This window comes from Thamnophis elegans, chromosome 6 (genome assembly GCF_009769535.1).
Source record: "Thamnophis elegans isolate rThaEle1 chromosome 6, rThaEle1.pri, whole genome shotgun sequence".
NCBI lineage: Eukaryota > Metazoa > Chordata > Lepidosauria > Squamata > Colubridae > Thamnophis > Thamnophis elegans.
Genome location: NC_045546.1, coordinates 73,125,715 through 73,151,250, shown reverse-complemented (window position 1 = coordinate 73,151,250; position 25,536 = coordinate 73,125,715). Strand labels below are relative to the sequence as shown.

Sequence of the window (25,536 nt, the reverse complement as noted above, 5' to 3'; positions counted from 1 at the left end):
GTTGTTTTTTTGTTAAAAATGCTTTATTTGGAAAAGTGTTCCGTTGCTAGTCTGGAATGGCAAAGCAGGTTTACCAGCTCAGTGAGAAGATCTGCCCCCCGCCCCCGCCCGTTAAAAAAAAGTAAAATTATTTCTGGCCACCACACGGAGGGAGAGCCTTCTCGGTGGTAGCTCCGACCCTTTGGAACGATCTCCCCGTGGAGCTTCGTACCCTCACCACCCTCCAGACCTTCCGCACAGCCCTTAGAATCTGGCTATCCCGTCAGGCCTTGGGCTAAAGATTGTAACCCGCCCGAATGGTATGAATGTTGCGTTTTAATCATGTACTGTCTTATATGTAAAAGTCTGTTTTCCCCCCCTTCCTTTGGATTGTGAGCCGCCCTGAGTCCCCCCAGGGAAAAGGGCGGCATACAAATAAACAATCTAAATCTAAAATCTAAATCTAAATCTTCCGTTGAGTTCAATGGGATTTAATAAAAATATACATACAATTGGTCCACTGAGGAAATAATCTTGAACTTTTTTTTATTTCTACTCCACCTTTATTCATAGTAAAAATAATCAAAGAAATATCTCTGTTAAAAAGATACTACTCTTCATTATGTATGGCCAGGTTTGCTCTTTGGAAAATTTCAGTGAAAATTAAACTCTGGAGCAGTTCAAGGGACAACTAGGACAATTTTAAAAGTTGTTCTTTACCTGCCATCCTTTTCTCAGCCCTTGAGAACTGATGGGCATGGAATGAGTAATCCTTTGTGTAAACTGATACAGTATCTCTTTTAGAGTATTTGCTCAGATAGTTTATTCACACATACAACCCACTATTGGAAGCAGTTGACCAAGACTAAGCATGCATGTTCAAAGAAAATAATTGCTTAGCTAGGAATCCAGAACCATCAGAATATGTATGATAATAAAGGAAATTCAGGAAAATTGGGGCTGGGATCCAAACTCCCATGGAAGAAGGCTCTTCCCCCATTTGAAAAAAAGCTAATGTTTGTTCTTTGTGTCCCACAGAGTATTTGAGAATAATATTAACTTCACTTTTAGAGCGAAGCTGGCTGGGATTTGGTTAATATTTGGATGGGAAACTGAAATCTGTTCCATCAAAACATTCCTCCAATTTTACATCTTTATATCTTTGTCTTTTTTCTTTTCTGACTCACCTGAAATAATTCTAGTTCTGTTTAATGAGTCTTTGGCCTGAGTTTATTCTTATCCCTACAGAAGTGGGTTTATTAGGATTTTATTACTCCTGGACTGAACTGAAGCTTTTATTATGTTGTAAAATGTTTATTAATGTATATTTAATAAATTATTTGGGTTATGCCTTACAGGTTAGAAGTAATGTCAGAAAAAGGAGGATGAAAGAAGATAAGACGTGAAGTACAGAATCAGAACTTCTTTGAGGTACCATCTAGCTATCCCTCAGATGACTTTAATATCTCTTATCCGAGGAATGTTTTTTTTCCCCCCTAGATATTTGTAAAACCGAGTAGATGCACTAAAGATGCATTATGCTTCTGTGCTTGATTTTTTAAATCCTCCAGCATTCATCCTAAAATTAATTACTTTGAAATGAGATCTGCTAATTCTGTGAGCTTGTTTCAAGTGAGTCATTACTATAACTTCTTTTACTCATTTCCTACATTAAAAGCAGGCATGTAATGAGTGCACACTTAGTGTTTAAATACTGTTTTTTCCAATAGCTCACTACAGTTTCAGCCTGGACCCATATATCTGTCAGAAAAGACCAAAGTCAGCAGGGAACTTGTTTCACAGTTCTCTCACAGAGGGAATATTCTGCTTCTCGTGTAATATTGTCATAAGACTTTAGAACTGAAGGATGGCTTGGCTTATGCTGACTTCATCTATTGGAAGATTGAGACCTTGCACTCTATGGTGGAAGGACAACCCATTCCCACGCATCAAGTGTACTTCCCACCTTCCTGACAGAACTTTGCAATTAAGAAATAAACTAATATATATTTTCTCTAACTTCCTAATCTCATATCCTTGTAAAATTAATTATTTTATCCTAGAGAGATGGCAGCATCTAGTCAAACTTTGATGATCTGAAACAACTAAACTGGGTGGGATTTGGTTAATATTTGGATGGGAAACTAGCAAGAAATACCATGGCTACAGAATAGACTGGGAGTTTTACACACACAAACAAACACACACACATATATACACACACATATATACACACATTTACATGTATGCGTGTGCATGCATACACACACACACACATGTATGTAAGATAGGCAGTAGCAAACCAGATCTGAACTGTTATCAACTGTTCACATAAAAAGCAAGGAAAAATGCTTCAATTAATGAATTTTACTTTCGTGCAAATGTATTAAATGAGATCATATAAACCAGTCAATGTGGCTTTATTATCTTCTCAAATGCTATAATGACGTACAACGATAAACTGATTTAAAACTAAGCTGACATATTCTCATTATTAAATAACTGAAGGGCTTGTTGGAAATCCCATTTTCCTGCATGGTCTTTCCTTTCAAGATTTTTTTTTCCTTGAAAAGAAAGACAAGAAGATGAGCTGGAAAAAGAACTGTGTAAAATTAACTTTGAATAAAAAGTGCCCTTTTTGCTCAAGCCCCTGAATACACATTCTCATCTCTGAATTATATCAAGAGTTTAAAGTAGTTTTGCCAATGTCATATGTGTTCCTTTATGAATAAACTATTTAATTCTCAGCTGGACCACACCCTTAAAAGCTACTTGTATATGGATTAGAGGCAATGTAAGTATTCAATTGATAGAAAGGAAGGAAAACAAATCAAGGCAAGACTTAACACAATTGTCAACACAAGAAGTCAGGCCAATTCTACTTTTGAATTTATTTAGAATCCCAACATTCCAAGGAAGAAATGATTTGGAGTGGCAGCAGTGCACAAAGATGTACAGTAGGGGACAGTTTCCCCTATGTATTTCATTCTACCAGGATAAAAGGGGAATGTAACCATGAGGGATATTTAAAGCAGGACATAGAACATAAAGTAATAGAGCTGTAATGAGACCTTGAAAGTCTTCTAATCCAACCCCCTGCTCAAGCAGAAGAGCCCATATCCATGATGGCGAACCTATGGCATGTGTACCAGAAGTAGCATGCAGAGCCATCTATCTCTCCGGGCAAGCAAGCCGCCGCCTGTTGCTCTTCCAGTTTCCAGTGCACTGGCCAGCTGGTCTTCATTTGTGCGGGAGTGCTAGAAACCGGAAGAGCAGCCACCTGGTCCGCATGCGCATGCCAAGAATATGATCTTCCAGTTACCAACGCGGGCATGCGCACCAGCCATTTGGTCTTTGTGTGTGCATGCACACCAGAACACCAGGTTGCAGTGCGCATGCACACACCAGAAACTGGAAGAGCATCCACCATGCACGCGCATGTGCACTGGGCAGCTGCTCTTCTGGTTTCTGGCACGTGGACGCACTCCCGTTTTGGCACTTGGTGCCAAAAAGGTTCTCCAACACTGCCCTAGACCATTCCAGGCAAATCTTGAAAACCTCCAGTGATGGAGCACCCACAACTCCTGGAGATAAGCCATTCCACTTATCAATTGTTCCCACTGTCAGGAAATTTCTCCTTAGTTCTAGGTTGGATCACCCTTCGGTAATCTTCCTTCTGTTACTTCTTGTCCTGCCCTCAGGTACTTTGGAGAACACGTCAACCCCGTCTTCTATGTCAGAGCCCCTCAAGTACTAAAATACTGCTATCATACCACCCCTATTCTGTCTCTTCATTAGACTAATTAGGGACGTGCAGGCAGGGGAGGCAGAGCCTCACCAATGTCATCATGAAAAGAAAAAAATGTAAAAGGAAAAAGGCAAGAGCTGAGGTCAGGCTGAGCTAGTTGCTGCCAGAGTCACCGTGGATGACTCTGCTTAGTGCTTAACTGTAAAAAAAGCCTCTTAAAAAGTGCCCTCTACAGGGGGCGTCAGGACAACGAGGTGCTTCATTTAGTCTGACTTATGATCACTCGAGCAGAGCTAAGCAAGAGTTAAAAGCCGAAAAATTCATTATGTAGATGAGGCATGCAGTCCTCCTGCCTCCTGTAGAGGGCATTTTTAGAGGCTTTTTATAGGCTCTGGGAGCAACTAGCTCAGCCTGACCTCAGCTCTTGCCTTTTTCCTTTTACATTTTTTTTTCTTTTCATGATGGCAGGCAAGAGCAGAGTTGAAATCCTCTCTGAAACAGCTGGAAATGGTGCGTGTGTGGGGATGGGGGAGGAATTCAAAAAGTTTGATTGTATGCAGAGCCACGTTGCCTTTCCAAATACACACACACACACACACACACACACACACACACCTGATAAAAGTATATAAGCCCAGCTTCACTGATTACAAGTTTGAAAAGGCAACGTGGCTCCACCTGCAATCAAAGGCTGGGATCAGAAGGCAGCAGGGGGAGGGGGGATGGCAGAGGAGCTGCTTTCAAGCCATTGGAAAATATATCCAATCCAACCTCTGTGTTTGTGTTTGTTTGAGAGTTAATGAGTGAGAGAGGGATCCAACTTCTCTGTGTGCGTGTGTCTGTTTGAGAGAGGGGGGAGGGAGGGAGAGAGGGAGAAGAAAAAGAATGAAGGAAAACTTATTTTGCAAAGGAGAAAAAATGCTATCACTTTAAATCGGAACTGAGCATGCCTGGCTGTGGAATTCTGGGAATTGAAGTCCACAAGTCTAAAAAAATTTGAAACCCCTGTGTCAGTGCCTCACCAGCCATAAACCTCACCGCACGTCACTGAGACTAACCATACCTACTTCCCTCAATCGTTTGTTTAAGCTTCAGTCCCTTAATCATGTTGGACCCTGATATTGTATAGCTATGAATGAGTGCAAATATCTGGGAAGATAACAGTGGACAGATACTCCTACAAGGTAAGAATTGTTTGTTGATAGTGACATTTACACTGGGATGTGCCTTTATTAGTCAAAAAACTGTACTAAGGTCTCTGCTGCATTGTGGACAAGAAGTTTAGTTTTTTTTAATTGTATACATTAATGGGGTTAGAGTTTTATTAGGAGAAAGCAGTATTCTCGGATAGTTATTGTTTTATTTACCATTTTTAACTACAGTTTTATAAGCCTACAGTTTTAGCTGCATTAGGACAATGCTAGAATGGTCCATTTGCAAGACACTAAATCATAATACCAAATATTACTTGGATATTTTCCTCTTATAGAAACCAATAGCACAGTGCTTCAATTATCCGCTGCATTCACTTGGTTGGTGGCTGATTTGACTTTTAATTAGAAAAGAAAAGGACCCTATAGATAGATTTATACGTGGCACGACAAAACCGCGGTCCACTAAAGCACGCCCAATTAAAGCGCGTCGCTGACGTCATCAGCGGCGCGACAAGAACGACCGCGGAGAAAAAAGGGCGCTTTAAAAAGCGCTTTTAAAGCAAGCCGATTCACGTAAAGGTAAGGGTTAGGTTTAGGTTTAGGGTTAGGGTTAAGGTTAGGGTTAGGGTTAGGTTAAGGGTTAGGTTTAGGGTTACGTTAAGCGTTAGGGTTAGGGTTAGGGTTAGGTTAAGGGTTAGCGTTAGGTTTAGCGTTAAGTTAAGGGTTAGGTTTAGGGTTAGGTTTAGGGTTAGGTTTGGGGGGTTAGGTTTAGGTTTAGGGGTTAATTTTAGGTTTACCGCTCACAGCGTGCTTTTTTCGTCGCACTGTGATGACGTCAGGTACGCGGTTTCGTCGAGCGCGCTTTAGTCGACCGCGGTTTTGTGGTGGAACCGATTTATAGACACACTTTGAGGTAGTTTGTTAATTCCTGAAACACGAGAGTTGGGTCTTACTTTGATGCTACCAAATGGACTGTAGAATTGTTTGAGGGGATTCACTTTCCATAAATTGTTTCCAATTTTGGTAGTGACAGGGGGCTGATGTGCCTACCAATATATCAAACTGATGTGATAACCAGATAATATTTCAGATTATAACTGCAGATAGAACATATCTAGATAGAACTTTGTAAGTAGATAGGACATATAAGGAGATTAGATAAATTGAAGCCAAAGGAAGTCCTGGTAGCACTATGGGAATTTGGAAGACTGAGACTGAAAGAACTGTCCTTTGCCCCGAACATTAGAAGGAGATGTCACCAGGTATAACAGAAATGCAAGGGATGAAAACAGGAGAAGAGTTTCAGGTTTTTGCAGCTTCAATTCTATACATGACAATATGCATCATTAAATTGTAGAAGGGTCACCATTTATTCAATCAGTATGGGGTGCATAGCCTTGGTTTTTCTGGCTAAAATTCAGTAATGGATAGGCAACACCAAGCATATTAGGTTTCAAAATACACCAGAAGGATGGTCCTGTAAATGAATCATTAAGTCAGATTGCAAAGTCCCAGTTCCCCCCAATATACAGAAATGTTTAGCTACACAGTGGTTGAATCTTTCCTCCTTAAATAATGCTATTTTTGGCAGCAAGCATTGTGCTTTGGGGTGATGCATTTCTAACTGGGGAATTATCAACCCAATCTGAAATGGGAAAATCTTAGCAAAGTTTTAGGAAACAGCTTACCTCCTAGGAAAGCCCACCAGATAAGCAAAATGACTTCTCTGCTATTACTATTGACAACTGAGGATACAAATTTTTGTCATGCAAAGCTTTTCTAAGCTTTTCTGGGATTGGGTTCTTCCTATGTTATTTATTGTATATTAATGAATAGTCTGTGATCAAACATCACTTTTGATCAGTAACTGAATCCTGATTGCCTTCAGAGCAGAGGTGGGTTCCTACCAGTTCGCACCTATTCGGTAGAACCGGTTCATCAAATCTACCGAACTGGTTAGAAGAGGTTCCACCAGTGGACCCGGAAAGCAGGTCACACCTACAGAAGAGGTTCCAAAATTTTTTGAAACCCACCACTGGTCCTTGGATATGATTATTCTACACTATCATGCTCATATTTATAAAATTCAGTGCCTCTGTGAAAGGTAAGGATGACTACTGCATTTGTGGTGCAATCAGAACATTGCGTGTGTTGAAGTTGTTTAAAAAAAACAAGTTTACATACGCATGCCTTTTACAAGTTTACATCATCTTAGCATGCCAGTGCTGTGTAGATAATTTAAGGTGGTTCTGACAAGTGTGGTCGGCATCTTCATATCCGGTCACATGGGCGGCAAGCCACTCCCATCCAGTCACATGGGCGGCAAGCTATTCCCACAAAGGAGGCCACACCCCACAGAGTAGATTCGAACAATTTTTGAAAGCCACCACTGCTTCAGAGTTTATAATCACATTAATTTGGAATTGGGACTACATCCATGGCAACCGCTTTTTGCTTCAAAGAGATTCATTCTGTGAGATGATGATATTTGGTGCTTTCAAAAAATCTATATGGCCCCTGCTGTCATTGGTGATTCATGCGGCCAAAATGGATAGTTTATGAAAAGTTCTGATTTGTGACAGAAAGGTTGCCTTTCCAGGAACAAGTACAAGTCCTCAGCTTGGTCCTACTGTGGAGTTCCAAGTGAAATGGAGGCTGCAGGGTATTGCAATTGGACCTCATTGAAATGGCACTCATGGGCAGGTAAGCAGGCAAGCAATGGTGACATCTAATGACCCTACTGCTTAGAAAAAGTGGAGCATCATCATTGCCAAGACTACGTCCCTGAATGCACAAGCAGAGGAGGATTTGGCAAGTGTCTTAAGTGTGGTGGCTGGAGATATCTACCATATTTTTCGGAGTATAAGACGCACCTTTTTTCCTCAAAAAAGAGGCTGAAAATCTGGGTGCGTCTTATACACCAAACACAATTTTTTGCCTCCTAAAGCCTCTCCCCCTTCACCAAAATGGCCGTGCATACCCTTATGGAGGCTTTCAGAGAGCTGGGGGCTGGGGAGGGCAGAAATGAGCAAAAAATGGTCTGTTTTTTGCCCCCCCAGCCCAGCCCCCAGCAGCACTCTATAAGCCTCCATAAGGTTAGGCATGCAATTTTTTTGATGAAAAACAGGCCCGTCTTCACAAAAAACAGGTTGTTTTTTGCTCCCCTCCCCCTGAGCACTCTGCAAGCCCCTCCCCCAAGGCTATTCATGCCTTTTTTTTTTCTTTTTTAAAAAAATGGGCCTGTTTTTGGGAGGTTTGCAGAATGCAAAAAAATTTTTTTCCCTTTTGGAAAGCTCTGACTGATGAGAATTACATTGATCAAGTGCTGTGCCAGCAGAAACAAAGTCTTAGGTGCTGCAGATTGTTGGCGATTTCCTTCTCCAGCACATGGATAAATACACCTACCTACCTACCTACTCTCTCTCTCTCTCCCTACCTACCTACCTACTGTATTTCTCTCTCTCTCTCTTTCTCTCCCTCTCTCCATCCCTCTCTCCCTCCCTCTCCCCTCCCTCTATTTACCTACCTACCTACCTATTCTATCTCTCTCCCTATCTACTGTATTTCTCTATCTCTTTCTATTTCTCTCTATCCCTTTACCTAACTACTCTCTATCCACCTACCTACCTACTATATTTCTCTCTCTCTTCTCTTCCTCTCTATCCTTTTATCTACCTACCTACTTTTTTTTTAAAAAAAATGCCTCTTCAAACCCTTGGTGCATCTTATACTCCAGTGCGTCTTATACTCCAAAATTACGGTAGTCTAGTAGGAGATGCCACCCAGAATAAGATAAAAAGTAAGGAGGTAGGTGGGGAGATCCCAATTGTTTAAACGGATCTCAACATATGTAAAAAGGGTTTTAAAAACTTTTAGACTGTTTAAGGGATTGCAATATCCAAGAATTGCAAAAACTATGAGACACATGATGTTAATTTGTTCAATGAAGGTGATTTGCATACATCTAGACATTTGCCATTCTGCAACTCTTAAATAAGCTAAATCAGCACTAGAAGCTCTTTTATGGTGTGAGGGTTCTTGGAATCTGTAATCTAAGATTACCGATAATAGGACAGAGAAAAGCTCTTTGGTCTTGAATATCTCATCTATTTAAATTAGGCAACTTAACTGGTAGTAATATAGGAAAGCATTCCTCAAGTCAAGAACGGATGTCCAGAGTGTAGGAACAGATTTAACACTGTCTTGATTCATCCTTAGGCTAATTGTAGAACAAAAATTGGGCAGGGGGTAGGACTGGAAGACCTCCAAGGTCCCTTCCAACTCTGTTATTCTGTATTCACACCAGCCCAGATCTCAGTAGCGGCTCTCCTTGGCATTAAAGCAAGTAAGTGCAGTTTCTGTATTGGTTGGAATTTACTTTCACTTTAAGTTTTATAGGACAAAGGGAGTGGATGGTTTTAATTTAAATGCATTGTTAGCTTTACAGTTGGTCAGTATGGGTACTCCTTGACTTATGACCACAACTGAGCCCAAAATTCCCATTGTTAAGCAAGATACTTGTTCAGTGAATTTTGTCCCATTTTGTTACCTTTCTTGCCACAGTTGTTAAGTGAATCACTGACATTGCAACTGTAATAAATATGTGTCAGTTGTCAAGAGTCTGAATTTTGATCACAAAACTCTGAGGATGCTGTAGTGGACCTAAGAGTGGAAAATAGCCACGTGTCACTTTTTTCGGTGCTGTTATAACTTCAAACGGTCACTAATGAACTGTTTTAAACTGAGGACTTCCTGTACTTGAAAGGTATATTCCAACAGAGGTAATCTGGAAAATTATAGTGGATCATTAAAAAAATTGCATAAGAATCTTCAGTGTTATATGTATAGATTTCACAATATTTCAATTTCAATTTCAATTTATTGAAATTTGTATGCCGCGCACTCCCTTGGGACTCTGGGCGGCTTACAGGCATGATAAAAAAAAGCATTTAAAAATTAAAATAAAAGATACAATAATTAAAATTCCACATCATCCATTCTGACAAAGTGGGGCTGGATATTGATCAACAGCCCCAGGCCTGCCGGAACAGCCAGGTCTTGGTGGCTTTACGGAAGGCCGGGAGAGTGGTAAGGGTCCAGATCGCTATGGGTAGATCGTTCCATAGGGCTGGCGCAGCTACAGAAAAGGCCCTTCCCCGGGGAGCCGCCAGCCGGCATTGTCTGGTCGACGGCACCCGGAGGAGGCCCAATCTGTGCGATCTTGTTGGTCGTTGAGAGGTAAGTGGCAGGAGGCAGTCTCTCAGGTAGCCAGGTCCTAAACCATGTAGGGCTTTAAAAGTAACGACTAGCACCTTGAAGCGCATCCGGAGACCAATGCCAGTGCAGCTCACGGAGGATGGGTGTAACATGGGTGTATCTAGGTACACCCAATATCGCTCGCGCGGCTGCATTCTGGACCAACTTTATATTGCTTTAGAATTTCCAAGACCTATAGGATAAGTCCCTATTCAGAAAGTGTTATAGGGCAAAGACTAAGAAAAGTTTATGCCCAAAACTCAATGACTGAAGTGAGGTAATAAATGGCAGACCCTTTTATCAGATTTTTTTTTCTGTTTTCCTCATGTCTTAGGGCATAATTGATATTAGGCTTGATTTATTAAATTGTTTCTGCTGGCACCATTTAAAAACAAATGGCACTTTATTGATTTTGTACCCATTGCATCGTGGAAGCCTTTCAAATAAAACAGCAGCCTGGCATAGCAGTATCCTCCAAGACTGGCATCAGAGCTTCCCCCCAAGCAGTTTTGTAGCCTTGCCAAGTTTCGTGGATTGTGCAAATTGCAAAGCCCAGCAAAATAAATACGTTTTCCACTGAGTTTTATCTAGAACAGATGATACCAATTGGAAGCTTAAAAAGAAACATGCTTTGAGTTTATGGAAGTTCATCTTCCTATCTAATCCCCAAACAACTAGGAGACATTTAGGTTAAATCAAAGAGTCTTCACTGCTTGTGAAAACCTTTGTTTACTGAAGTCAGTGGGCATAAGTAAACTCAAGTCAACATAGAGCAACCTCATTTAACTTGGCACTTCCTTCAGCTCAATGTCCCACCCCTAAGTCTACCCTGCTTCAACATTTACCAGCAGTAAAGAAACAAGGCTTACTGGAAATACCAAACTGTTTGTGGCACCTACTAGATTTCTACAGGTGAGGAAGGACACTTTAAAATGAAGAAGATATCCTTATAGCAGGAAAAATGCACGAAAGCTATCCACCAAGATACCGTGGATAATTTTGTATAAGGCTGATTTTTTAAATATATATAATTATATATTACAGGAGAACAAGAAAGGGAAAATGGACCACATTTTCTTTTAAAATAGTTGATTTCTATTAATTTCCAAAACCACATGGACCATGCCATTAAAAAAAGTTGATTTCTATTAATTTCCAAAACCACATGGACCATGCCATTAAAAAAAAGCTCAATTTTGAACATTTCAAAGAACATTTCAGTATTAACATTTTAGATAAAAATGTTAGTTTGATTAGTTAATTAGTTAAGTTAGTTCATAAATTATGTTTTTTCCTCCTCCAAACAAATCAAGAAATTGAAAATTCACAAATATGTGAAATACTCAAGTAAATGTTACTCACACAACCTTCCTTCCAAATGAAGATTACCTCCTTGTGAATAGGGTGAAACTTGCACTCAAATCAAACAGCACTTTTATAATTCAGTGAATGCGCAAACTGGGTCAGTGAGGTAGAAATATAGTCAGGAAAAGCTAACACAGAATTCAAAGCAGAACTATTTGAAAATACGTCGTTCAGTGGGATTTACTTCCTCATAAGTATGCAGAAAAAGATAACTGAACCTATGAATATGGAAGAGAAGAGAAAGAAGCGTACAGGAAGGAAAGATCCATAAAAGAACAAAGTAATATCTAACATGCTCAGATTTTAAAAAAATTTATTGTTTATTCTAATTCAAATATTTTTAAAACGTTCTCTTAGTTTATTGGCAATGGAGACTTTAATAGTATTGACTAAAATCTTGATATTTTTATTGCTCTAGAAAATGTCTCTCGCTTTGTTAAGATTAATGGTGGATTTCTTTCCATGAAAACAATAAACTTCTGTATATTCAAATTATTATTTTGTAAATCAATCAATTATTGTATTTGTGAAAAGACGTATATTCTCCAGCTATTTATTTTTCTTTCATGATCTCCATAAATAAATATGAAATAAATGCTCCAATGCTCAATACATTTTAAGGGACTAATGTTTAGGAATGACTAGAAGACTGAAGTTTTTGCTAGACTGCTTCTCTTTTGTATAAGCAACTGACAATTATAATCAGGTGGGGAAGGGAAGGGTGTGTGTCTTTCTTTCGAGTTAAAAGGTCTTTCTATTTGACTTTCTAAAATATATTTAAAAGTCCAAAATAAATTCGAAATTGTACATATAGAGGAAGGAATGATTTTATTGTATTTTGTTTCCAAATATGCTCTTAGTGTATTAATGTGTTAATGTGTGTTAATGTATTAAAACAGTTGCCTTATTCTTTAGGTCAAGAGCATTAGCCTTAGAAAATGTAAGAAATAATATACAGACTTTGTTATGTAGAATCATGCTTAGATTTGCACCATACAGTCCAAATTACTGTAATAGAAACATTAAGAGATATATGACCTTCATTTCGACTGGGACAAATACTTGCGCTTACAAATACTTTATATACTATCTGAAAGGCAAGAGCCATAGAACACAACCCAATCTTTGCTCAGGCAACAATGTTTTTTATATTCCTTTTTATGTTCCTGTTTCCAAAGTCTTAGAGACTACTTTCACATGTGCAGGACACCTCATTTCAGTGTCATCAATCATTGTCAATTATCTTGCAGCCTAAATGACACTTCAATCTAATACCCTAAAAAGGACCACACGCAGCTAGTGACTATTGCATAATAATTGTAAGGCAAATAAAGGTGTAGCTGTTTTTAAAAAGAAAAGAAAAAAAGAGACATAGCTCTGTGCAAGAAAATATTTAGGATGAGATTTCTTTTCCCAGCCAGAAAGCACCTCCAATAATTATTTAACTTTTGATAACTGAATAGTAACAGCAGTTTCAACAGAAAGAAATTCTTTCTGGTGAGGATAACAATAATTGACAAGGAATCACAGAGGTATGCTTGTTTGCTGAAATCAGACTGTATTTCAATGAATTAAAAGTATGGAACATTTCAAAATACACTTTAAAAAAAAAGACTCTCACCTGCCATCCTTTACTCAGTACTTGCTAACTGATTATCTGATTGGCCCTCCAATGAATAATACTTTGTGTAGACCAATGCAGTATCTCTTTAGAATGGTTGCTGAATGATACTTTATGCATACATAAAAGCCACATCTTGGAAGTACTTTTCAAGACTGACTCACGCACATTCTAAGAAATTCATAACACCAAAATGAATGATAAGCAAAGGAAATACAGGGGACTTGAACATACAGTAGAACATAAAGTCTTTTAAACCCCCCAAGAAAGCTGTGCCTCCCTTTCATCTTTGCTTACCTTCTCTGGAGAGATGTTGAAAGCCACAGTGGAAGCCAGTTCTGTACCATGAACAGCTACTCCAGGCCCGTGGTGATGAGCCAAGGGGTTACCTTGGGTCTGGCCAGTGGTGATGAGATGGACTTAGGTAGCTTCCTCCGGGCCCTCCATAAACGCCAGGTTGTTTGATGATGGATATGCACAAGGGGACAGGAAAGGACTCACAGCCGAGAGCCCAGGAGGGGGCTGCAAAGGGGGGGAAAAAATCCATGTGGAAAAATGGGGAGCTTTAGGAAGAGAGGTCATACTTCAGCATGGATTTGCCATTCCTGTTCTGATTCTAATTACAGGAATGGGGAAGTAAATTAAATATCTTTTCAAGTCACTTCCGCTTCCAAATAAGGATCTAGAGAATGAAATTAAAATTGAAGAGGAATGCGAAAAACCTGCACTAGTAATTCTTGATCTCAGTTCATGCAGTTCATGATCTCAATTTGAATAATCACGGAAGCTGGTGCATGGAAATATATAGATTATTATCCCCCCCCCCAAAAGGGTAAGTGTTATGAAATTACAAAGATAAATATATCAATAACAATAACCAGAAGCTGCTGTAGGAGTGTGCCTGTTTCATTCCCCCCCTTGGCTTACCAAGCAGAGGCCTCAATGCTTGCCAGACTATAATTACAATGTTTTTAATCTGATACCTGGTATTAGGAGTAATCATTGCTGTAATCGCATTAAGTGCATACATATAATTTCAATTCAAAGCAGGTGAAATTAGTCTGTTGGGCCCCTCGCCCATTGCTTTTTGAAAGCAGCCAGCAGCCCTTGAAGGACAACGCTGTGCATGTTCTGGCTGTAAGGACAGAAACCAGCAGGGCTCCATTCCCTCCACTTCAGCCTGGTGCCATCAGCGTGCCAGTCCCTAATATGAGTTTGCTTAAAAGGAGAACTAGATTAGAATAATCTTGTGGGGGGGGTCCATCTCATCACAACTGTTTCGTTTCCCGGAATCTTGGCTCGATAACTGTTACTGCTATTTCAGAAACATAGTTTTCCTATACGATACAGATCTTGCAGGATAATCCCTGCTTTGCTTCTCCTTTTTCCTTCCCCACCCCCCACCCACTCCCCACACCACTTCCTGGCCACAGACACAGCCCTGTGCAGCCCTTCCTGCTATTGAATTCCCAAGGGCTGGACTGTTACCTGGGGATATTTAATGTCTGCTTCTGCTGCTGATTTGTCAAGTGCATTGACCCCATGCCCGGCAGAAGGGAGGTGGTTCTATTCACACTTGCCAGTCCTTCGAGTTTGGGAGGATAGGCAGAACCATCTGTCCCAGCTAGAACACCTAAGGTGGGAGAGATTGGGGGATATATTAGCAGCCAGAAAAGTGATGGCCTGTCCCAAGGCTCCCTTACGTGAATCCCACACCTACTTCCTGGATGATAACTCACCTTTTCAGAGATCTCTGTTAAGCTCTATGAAGTCTCTAGAGGTCAATGAAAATAACCCATTAGGCTCCAGGGACATTGTCTTAGCCTCACATCAAATCAGAGTGATGTGGGCTTTTAAGGATGCAGGTAAAGGGGAATCTCATGCCAAATTGCAGAGGAAAAGATAACATCAAACCTTTGCTTTATTAGAGAACTGGAAGGTGGTTCAATGGTGATCTCTTCCTTCCCTCCACCCTACTCCACCCCCCCCCCCAGTGTTTGCTTCCCTTCTCAATTTTCCCTGAAGCTAAAGGGTTTAATGTTCCCTAAGGCTAAAAGATTTGTATAAGAAGGGTTTTATTTTGCCCACATTGCAATGCCCTAGCCTTGTATAAGAAGCTAGCAATAAATTCAAAACAGATTTATTTATGAAAGACTAATTCCCAGCATCACTGCAGATTCTGTTTGGTTGGGAAGCATTTCAGAAAACACATCAGTGGATGGAGGGGAAACTGAACTTCAGAAGACACTTAGGGTCACAAATGTCTTATGACTAAACTACAATATTGAATCGGATCTGCACAGTAGGTAAACTCAAGGTTGAAATGAGAGAGGAGACAGTTAAAAACTGGAAACAGCTTTGGCAGCATTTCATTTAAAACATACTTATCCATCTCCATGCCTATTTCATTACATACCAGGGTTTTTGGCTCTCATATCATTTAGAAGACTCTCAAGAGAGTGTTATAAATGGAAGACAGGATTATAGTGAATTAGATACAAAGATCAGAAATGTCCAAGTGCTTTTGGAGTGAAATGGGAAGGAGTCTGTGTTTGGGCATCTTTTAAATAGAGTTTCGGCATAGTTAGAATTAATTTACAGGAGAAATTGGTACTATCTGACCTTCCTTTCTTTCTTTCTTCCTTTCTTTTCTTTCCTTTCCTTTCTTTCTGTCTGTCTGTCCTGTCTTCGTTCTTTCTTCTTTCTTTCTTTTCTTTTTTTTCTTTTCTTTCTTTCTTTCTTTCTTTTCTTTTTTTCTTTTCTCTCTTTTCTTCTTCTTTCTTTTTTTTCTTTCTTTCTTCTCTTTTTCCTCCCTTTTTTTTTTTTCTTCCTTTCTTTCTTTCTTTTTCTTCTTTCTTTTTTTTTTCCCCCTTTTTTTTTTTGCAAACTAAGGCTAGCCATGTGAATAGGCCATTAAATATTGATTTTCTTTTATTGCTCTGGTTGAGGACGATGGAACTAAATTGCAAACCATCCAGATACTACTGGGAATACCAGAATCAAGAGCTGATGCTATAATCTCTAGTATCTTTATTTATTGATATTACCCTTGGTCATGATAAGGATACCTGAGAATCTGCAATCTAAACATGGATGGCACTTTTGAAACATTTCACAATTATCTATTAAAAGATGGGTTATTGAGTTGTAAAGAACTTTCAAGCGCCTCTCACGGTTTCATTTTGGAGCCGCAAGTGGAACATTTTCTCCTTCACAAACTCAACAATTAAATTAAGTTAAATGGCAACTTAAGGTTTCCTAGTAACAAAACAATGTAGATAAAACTACAGTCTAAAAATAGAAGAGCAGCCTCCTCTCTTTAAGAAAGAGTTTGTGGATAATTGGGATCTCAGCAATTGTAGAATCCACGAGAAGACAGAAATATGGAATGTAAAACAACTGAAAGACAAGTCACAGTATAAGAAGTGGAAAAGAAATCCTCTGTCAGATATTTGATCTTTCAGAAAATAATTGTGATATGAATTTGTTTCTTGAGACCACTTTTTTCTTTTCTTTCTATTTTTCTAAAGGGAGAGGGGAGTGTAAGGGCTCGGAGTTTGTGGTTGGCAATCTCTCATCGCTACGAAAATATTTTCCACATTTTTTCATAAGAAGTTCAAGATGTCCAGGCCTTTTTTGCAACAGCAGCCAGAGTTCTGTCTGCTGAATTTTGTCCTTCCAGGTTGTTATAACAGCAGCAAAAGCTCCCAGGAAGCACTGAGACATTAAGCAAGGAGCAACTATGAAGATGTGGTGTGAGAGCAGCCCTACTTGATTTTGAAGCTCTTATAGAGGACTGGATCATCTTCCACACCAGGCCTGCTTGGCCCAGGGAAGATGTCCTCTTATGGGGGAAGCAACACAAACACATAAAGGGCTGTCTTTTAGAATGGCCTGGAGAAACAGGTCATTGCAAGCTGCCCAGTTTTTCTTAAGGGCAAACTAAGTAAAAGATGTTCTTAAATTTGGTGTGCATATCAAAGGCATACATAATTTTGTTTAGAGCAGAAATGAATAACAAAACTACTAAGAAATATATAAAATATAATTGTGTCTAATGCTGGCTTATTTTAGAATGAATATATTCAAAACTGATTTGTTAAGACTTCCTGAGAATTACAAAATGTGAAGTCAGATGCACTTGAAATGTCTCTTAGTTATAAGCCAGATCTTTTCTTCTGCCTGCAGTGGTGATTGATGTCTTATCATAAAACCTATGAACTTAGAATAAAGGCTTCACAGTATGCATGGCCTGTGGGCATGCTCTAGGAAAACATAATATTAATCAGAGGTATTCCTCAAATTTCTTGAGTAAATTTCATTTGCCTTATAAGTGACACTTAAGTTTCTATGAGTGATAAATATACAGCCTTGGTGGGATTTTCAGGAGTTAAATTAAATAATTAGCCACCACATAGTTGGGAATAAACTCATAGCTGGGGATTGTGCACATGCATAAGACAAATAGAAACACACATTGTTTATAGTAATAAACAGTATTTTCAGAGCCGCGGGATTTAAATATAGAATTAAAGCAAGAAAACGAAATAAGTATATCCCAGATTTCTATAAAATCCTCTTTTTTAAATTGAAAATACATTCACAAAACAGATCTACTCTGGAAAGTAGCCGTTTTACCTCCCCTAAATCGTAACTCTGCAAATCAGGGCTTGCTTTTCTTTTGCAGTCTACAAATCGCCACGCAAACTGATGGCAGGTATTAATGAGCCTGATAGAGACAGCAACTCTTGGCGGGTATTAATGAGCCTGACAGAGACAGCAACTCTGTCCTTTCGGCTGCTGGAAGGGCTGCTTCTACCTGGAGCCCCGTTTCCTACCCGGAGGCCCCGGACGGTCGGGTCAAGTCCACTCACCGCTTTGCTCCATGAAGGTGCGGATGCCTAGGATGTTGCTGACCGAGTGCGCGGAAGGCCAGGAGCGGGGGAGGTTGACGTGGGCCGCGGAGACGGGAGCTCCTCCGGCGTGGCTGCCCATCTTAGTGCCGGAGGCTGAGACGGCGCTGGGGTAAGGGTACTGGTAGATGTGGTTGTAGGGTAAGGCCGGCTGCGGGGCAGATTGTTTGCTGCTGCCGCCGCCGCTGCCACCACTCGCGTCGTAGGGCGCGCCGGGCTGCGAAAGGCTGCCGATCTTGTTCCTCAGGATCCGGCTAATGGAGCTCACCGAAGGCACGTTGTACTTGTCGCAGACGCCGTCGGCGAGCAAGCGGTCCCGAATCTCCCAGGCGAAGATCCCCGGGTCGCCCTGCTTGTAGTCTCGGATGTGCTTCACCACGTTGGGGGTGGTGACGCGGGGTTTGCTCCCGCCGATGGCGCCGGGCAGGATGGAGCCGGTCTCGTTGTACCGGGCTAAAATCTTGCTCACGCAGCCGTGAGACACCCGCAGCTGCCGGCTGATGTCGCAGGGTCGGATGCCGAGCTGGGCCAGCTCCACGATCCGCAGGCGGATGGCGTTGGGCAGCGGCCTCCCGTTGACAAAGACGCCGCCGAGTTGGTTCACTTCGCCGTAGGTTTGCTCTGGAAAGAGTCGGAAAAGAAGGGGAGCGGGAGCTGACTAAAGGGCTTGCGGCCGAGGGAAGGAGGCAGCGCTGCAGGGGGACGGTGGGCCGAGAGAGATGGGGAGGAGGGGGCCGGGGGCTCTTACTACGCCTAGGTTCAGCGAACGGATCTAGAGACTCGCCTAGGGCTACGGGAATGAACTGAACAATCAGTTATCTGAATTAGCATAGATAGATACATATCCCATTAGTTACACCTTATAATATAGCGGTGTGGTTGAGTGTGTGTGTGTGTATACACACACATATATGATGTAACTCATGGAGTGTGTGTGTCTGTGTATTCGTGCGCTAATATATATAAGGTGTAACTCATGGAATTCTCTGGCTATTCCTTTTAAAGAGCAGGGCAATATAGTTTAAATGTTACATCTGACCATTGGCTAGAATATGTCCTATTCCCAAACATGTCTTTCCAAAAATTTATATATAATTACTTTTTAATTTGAACTTATCGCTTAAATTCTGGCAACGTCTCAACAAAGTTCCTTTTACAAGGAATGCCAATTCGTGTACTTTCCTATATCAATTCAGGTACATCTGCTGCCTTCACACCAATAGGTTCTCCAGCACTTTAGTCCATTCGTTGGAGGATTTTACTAAGCGGGTGTCAAAATAACACGTGTAAATATTAACCTGATAGTTTAATATAATGAATCCTCATGAGAAATTTCAAATCGGTGATGTTAACCAAAGCCAATGATATCAATTGGTTAGGGTTAGGGTTCAATGATATTAATCTATGGTCACTTGCGGAAAATGATTACATCTGAAATATAGAAAGGAATTCCTATCATTGAAAGATAATCAGAAATATATATGATTCCTTAATAGGCTGAAATAAAAGGACAGAGCTCCTTCAAGACAACAAAATTGGAAATATCTGAATAGCCAAATAAACGGGCGATCTTTTAGGGTGCTTTTGACTGCAAATTTTTTTAAAAAAAGATTTGTGGAAAACAATTTACCCACAATATCTAGCACCATATGAACTAAATATATTTAGAATATATTTAATTGGTCAGATGGCAAGCACATTATGTTCTTATTTTGAAATATGCCTGCATCTTAAATAATTCTGAAATGATATCATGCAATATGATCAATTGTTATAATGGTCATATGAGTGTTATGTGCAATCTACAGATTTATATTATTTTTTACTAAGTGTTTAAAAGAAAAAGGCCCAACTTAGATGAGTAAACCTGAGACAGCAAATGGAATTACCATTGGCTAATTGAAATCTCTAGGCCAGGAGAGGGTTTTCCATGGAATTGGAGATCCTGGAGAAGAAGGGAAGTTCTACAGGGACAATTCTCTACTTGAAACGGATTTCTCATCCAAACCATCTCCGAAGGTTACTGCCGCCCGCGGGCTCTCTACTCCGCATGCCTCCCCCTCTCCACTTCTGGAGGCAGGAGCGCCTCCCCACTTCCTACCGCGGCTGAAAGTGCGCCTTGCCAGTCAGGAGCAGCCGGCATCCTTTCTAGCGGCTGGTCCCAGGTCCCTAGAACCGAGGGGGCCGAGGATCCCCCTCCGCCTGCGGCTGCCTCCCCGCCAAGAGCAACGCTTCTTCCTCCTCCTCCTCTTCCCTCCAACCCCCCGCCTGAGCGCCTGCCCGCCCTTACCCATGGCCGGCGAGAAGTGGCGCCCGCCGATGTCCGTCCGCCCGTCGCATAGAGAGGTGAGCCGAGCTCCCCGGTCAATTGGGAGTCGAGGCCGGACTAGACCCGCGCGTGGAGCTCTCCACGTCTGCTGCCGGGAGGGAAGCGGCGCAGCCCGTTTCAGTTCGGCTCAACTTGACGCGTCTCCCACGTCAAGCCGGAGGTGCCGCTGATGCGGCCCCGGCCCTTCATTGGCTCCTGCCGGCAGTTCCTGGTCCAGCCGGCCTGCAAGGGAGGCCCCGGGAGGTGCTGCGGGGCAGGGCTTGGCTGGGTTCCGCCCCGGCGGGGCTCGGAGCTCAGCCCCCTCCAGCTGACTCCAATTCAGAGACCCCGGGCGCCACTGCCGACGCCCCCGCCCCAACTCCCCGGCACCAAGAGGCTCCTGCGGGGAAAGGAAGGCAGGAGGAGTGCCCCTCCCTTCTAACTCTTTTTCAACCGGGGGGGGGGGGCTTGAGCAAACTACCGTCCCTTGAGCTTTTCTTAAAGGATAGAAACAGACCTCTATTTGACGGAGCCCAGTCTTTGGCGGCCTTGCAAAGTGGCTAAGGTGATCAGTAGCAGTTAGACTTATATACCGCTTCATAGGGCTGTCAGCCCTCTCTAAGCGGTTTACAGAGTCAGCATATCGCCCCCACAGTCTGGGTCCTCATTTCACCCACCTCGGAAGGATGGAAGGCTGAGTCAACCATTGAGCCGGTGAGATTAGAACCGCTGAACTGCAGATAACAGTCAGCTGAAGTGGCCTGCAGTACTGCACCCTAACCACTGCGCCACTCTCGGTTCTACAGGTAGCCACCTGTAGGGCAGAGGAACCTCGGCGGAAGTCTGCGGCGTTCCCTTGCACGCGTTGCTGCGTCGTATTCGTCGTATTAATACAGTAGGAGCTTGAGGTCCGAGTGGAGAGTGCACCTTCCTATTCATTTCAAAGGGGCTTTGGAAATATCTGGGATAACGGCCTTTCCCGCAAAGGCGCCCCCACTATTTTCTAAGGTTCTCGAGTTTAAGGTGCATTGAAAAACAAAGGAGGACGCGCCGCATTAGTTCATTCTTCCACCCATGGAGGAAAAGGCAAATAGCCCCTTGCCTAATTCTCAGTCTCCCCACCCCACCACCCTGCTCCGTTTCGGGCACATCCACTCACACCCTGCAGAGATTAGTGTCCAGGGAGCTACTGAGGGCCGGAAAAGATGCTCTCTCCATGAGATCAGTTTGGATTTCCTGCCAGATAAACGAACTGACCACCAGGACCATTACAATGATGATGACCCCCAGGTCTTTCTCCCCTCCCCTCCCCTTCGTCCGCATAAGGAAGTTTTACAAACTGCGTGGCTGCAAGTTAAAAATGACAGCCCACCTCAATTCCTCAGAATAACGGCGGCTTTGGTAGGTCTCCCAACTTCTCGCCCGTTTTAATCGTTTCTCACAAGCATCCCCCGAAGCACAATTTAAAAGTCCTCTTTCTCCTGGGAAATTATGCTTTCGAACTTTTTAGGAAATGCGGATGGAAGGTTATAATCATCACAATTACCACCAGCACCCTGGTATTAAACATTGGAAACCTCCAAAAATGTATGTTGGTAAAAGTGTAAAGGATTCGGAATGAACGAGAGCAAAAATCCCATTAATGCAAATTACCCTGGAAGTAATAAGGATGTTTACTGAGAAAAAACCATGTATCTATACGGCTCCTCTTTTTCTAAAGAATCTAGGTATAATTTTTTTAAAAAACGGGTTTTTGGAGCCTCTTGTAGGTGTTACGTTTGCTTTATTCGCGTTACTCAGGTGTAGGAGCGGGGTGGAATTGAGATTCGCAGGACTTTATCTCCTGCGGTTGCTTGGGGTAGCCTCCTCAGTTGCACGCTTTCCCACATGCAATTGCTTGATTAGCCTAGAACCGCCTAACCACCCCTGCACTGACCGCCGGCCACGAGAGACGGCCTTGGAGGGCTGCGGTGGCTTTCGGCCGAAGCCAAAGCTTCGCACGGAAACCTGGTGGAAGGCGCTTAATGCATTGCGGCATCTATGGGTCGCCCTCGCGACCCGTTGCCTGGGACACTAGCGCGGGTTATCAGGATGGGGACAAGGAGATGGGACTGAAAAACCGAGGAAATAGACGGACTGAAATTTCCTATTCGAATTAGTTTTTTTAGTTTTAGTTTTAAAGTTTATTTATAGGCCGCCCTTTTCCCTGGGGGGACTCAGGGCGGCTTACAACTCATAGGGAAGGGAATACAAACAGTGACACATAAGAACAATACATAATTAAAATAGAACACAACATTCATACCATTCGGGTGACAAGTAAGAGAGAGAAAGATTCACTTAAGCAATTGTACAACACTGAACTTGTTGGGAACGCTAATGGGCGAGGGTTAGGGACACCGTTTCCATGTGTAACCTTTATTTGACACGGCACGTGAGGATTGGTGTTGTCACCTGCCTGCCTCTAGAAAAATCTTGGGGCGTTCGAGATTGATTCGGTCCCCTAGATCTGCCGTTTCTCTTTCTTCTTTTGGGGTAAACTTTATTTACATGCATAACTTACACAGATGAAAGGACTGAAGGTGGCAAAATGTTCCAGTCGAGGTTATCAATTATTTATTTTTGCAAAGCACACATATATATATACAGAGAGAGAGAAAGAGGGGCTCTTTTTGAAAGGAGGCAGAAGGAGGGTGGGAAAGCAGAAATCAATGCACTGAGCGTCAAAATAAAATTAGTCAGGCCGAAATCCATCCTCAGCGAATTTCTTTCATGGTGACTTTTTTTCACGCCAGTAGCTTGGCAGTCCCCCCCCCCCTTTTAACAATTGTTCCTATTGCTTTCCATTGCATAACATCGTAGCCTTCTTCCTTTTCCTTCCTCGGGGGGGGGGGGGGTAATTCAGGGCCGCCAGTGGAATCTATTCCTTCTCATTAAATGTGCACAAGATTTGCTCAGAATAGTCCTCAGTTTAACTTCATTGTTTCCAGTTTGCAGTACAGCTTCTTCTTCCCCTGTTCATTTTTTTATTTTGGACGGCGTCGTTTTTCCCGGTTTTTCACCTGGAGAGTGGGGTTATCTTATCAAAGCTGCCTTTTCTTGCCTTGAACTCGTTCGTGGCTTTGGCTTCGGACTAAACAAGCACTGGGATGAGCTTCGTTTGGACTGCCGTGGGTTGCGGGCGTTGGGCGGAAGGTGTTTCCGACAAGGTACGGTTTCGTCTGCGAATGCGATGCCCAGGGCCAGTTTCCTCCGGCCCTTTCGGCATTAATAAAGCCCAGGGAGGACGCGTGAGAACTCTGGGTGGGTCGCATTCTCCGCCTTTGCTTCAGTCCTCCGGAGGCTTCCCTGGGAAAAACAGCGGCCCTGATGGGCAAAGCAGGCCCTCTCGCCCTGCATGGTTGGCAGGCCTCGCCGACCTCCTACCGCGGCAGAGCGCTCCTCTTCCCGATCGGGACCCGGTCTCGCCAAGTTGCTCCACAACCGAGAGCGGCTTGGGGTGGGGGTGCGCCGGTTAAGGTTTCCGCAGTGGTTGCTTCCCTCCCGCCTCAGGGTACTTGCCTAGCGGATAGCACCCAGCAAAGGCCACGGGCTCCCCCTCCTTCCCGCCGCCGCCCAACCGTCTGCTCCTTACCCATGGCCGGCGAGGAAAGGCGCCCGCCGAAGCTCGCCGGCCGGGCATATCGAGAAGTGAGGCGAGCTCCCGGGCCAGCTCAGAATCGCGGCCGCACTAAACTCGCGCACCGCGCTCCAGCGCGCCAGATCGGCCGGAGGAAGGGAGCCCCGCGGCCTCCTTTCAGCTTGGCTCAACTGAACGCTACTCGCAAGCCAAGCCGGAGGTGCCCGGCCCTTCATTGGCTCCTGCCGGCAGTTCCTGGTCCAGCCGACCTGCAAGGGACGTCCCGGGAGGCGCAGCGGGGCAGGGCTTGGCTGGGTTCCGCCCCGGCGGAGCTCAGAATTCAGCTCCCTCCAGCTCACTCAGTCCCAGAGACCCTGGGCGCCGCAGCGGACGTTTCCCCCCCCCCCCCCGCCCCACCTCCCGGGCACCAAGAGGCTCCTCCGAGAGAGGAAGGATTTATCCCCCCCCCCTCTCTAGCAGCCCTATCTTCTTCAATGGGGCCACGTGTGTCGTTTTCTCTGTTCTCCTGGGAAAGAAGCCGTTTTCCCTTGGGAAATGCCCCCAGCGCTGTCATCCCGCATTGGGGTTGGGATTGTTAGCAGTCACCTTCAGGACAGGTGCAGGAATCTGTCCCACGCAGAGGGACACAGGAACGAAACGGTTGGAATACGAAGGTGCTTTATTTGTAATATATCAAAAAAGTTACTCCCAACAATTTCTGCCCTTCAGCGCCTTCTTGGAATCCACGGAATACGTTTAGAAACTGCCCCCACCTCCGTGGCAGTTCTGCTCCGAATTTCCTCTGGGCTCTGTTTGATTCCCCCCTTCTTTTCACACAAAACCAGCGGGAGAGGTGATCCGGTGATGAGAGCTGAGCAGTCACTCATACGCGGTGACACCCAGCTTTACTTCTCCTTTTCATCAAGTGTAGGTGTGGCAGTCAGTGATCCAGTCTTGCCTGACAAGATAATATACCAGGTGAAGTCTAATAAACTGAGACTTGATTAGACAAGTCGGAGATAATGCTTGTGAGTGGTTCATCTGTCTGGCGAAGTGGAGTTCACCCTATTTGGGAAAGGGACACACATAAACACACACACACACAAGCACACAAACAGCTACTTAGTACGAGCATTGCTGGATAGTTACAGACCCAAATGACCTCATTAATTGTTCTGCCTGAACAAAACAGCTTTCAACCATTTTTTTTCACACCCAGGTAACACCAGTCTAGTTACCCCAAATCCTTCGAACCTCGTGGTCTAACCCAGGCCAAGAGGAAACCTGATATATCCTGTCCCCATGGTTCATTTGGTGAGTATCTTTGGTTCCTGCGCTGTCACCGTATCTGGTTTAGGCAGCCTGCTTTTATTAAGTTAGGTTAGGCTGATATTAAGGACATATGTAGACCAAGGTAAGCCTTGTAACAATCATTCATATTGTAGTGATGACTATTCTGGACTGTTACAGTGTGTGGAGCTGCTGCCTTCGAATATGACCCAGACAATTAATCCTAAAGAGGAGAGGAGCTAGCCAGTAGCTGGGTCTGATTGCCCCACTCCTGCTTGCCCTT

General features: G+C 43.1%; 1 protein-coding gene across 1 annotated transcript; it reads right to left on the bottom strand.

Moving 5' to 3' along the window:
- Positions 1-8,879: 8,879 nt before the first annotated feature.
- Positions 8,880-20,330, bottom strand: PAX1 (paired box 1). The gene is given in 8 exon segments (XM_032220452.1): positions 8,880-8,933; positions 13,421-13,520; positions 13,522-13,579; positions 13,582-13,645; positions 14,612-14,677; positions 14,680-14,756; positions 17,998-18,657; positions 20,327-20,330. Coding segments are annotated over 8 exon segments (1,083 nt in total).
- Between the last annotated feature and the right edge of the window lie 5,206 nt (positions 20,331-25,536).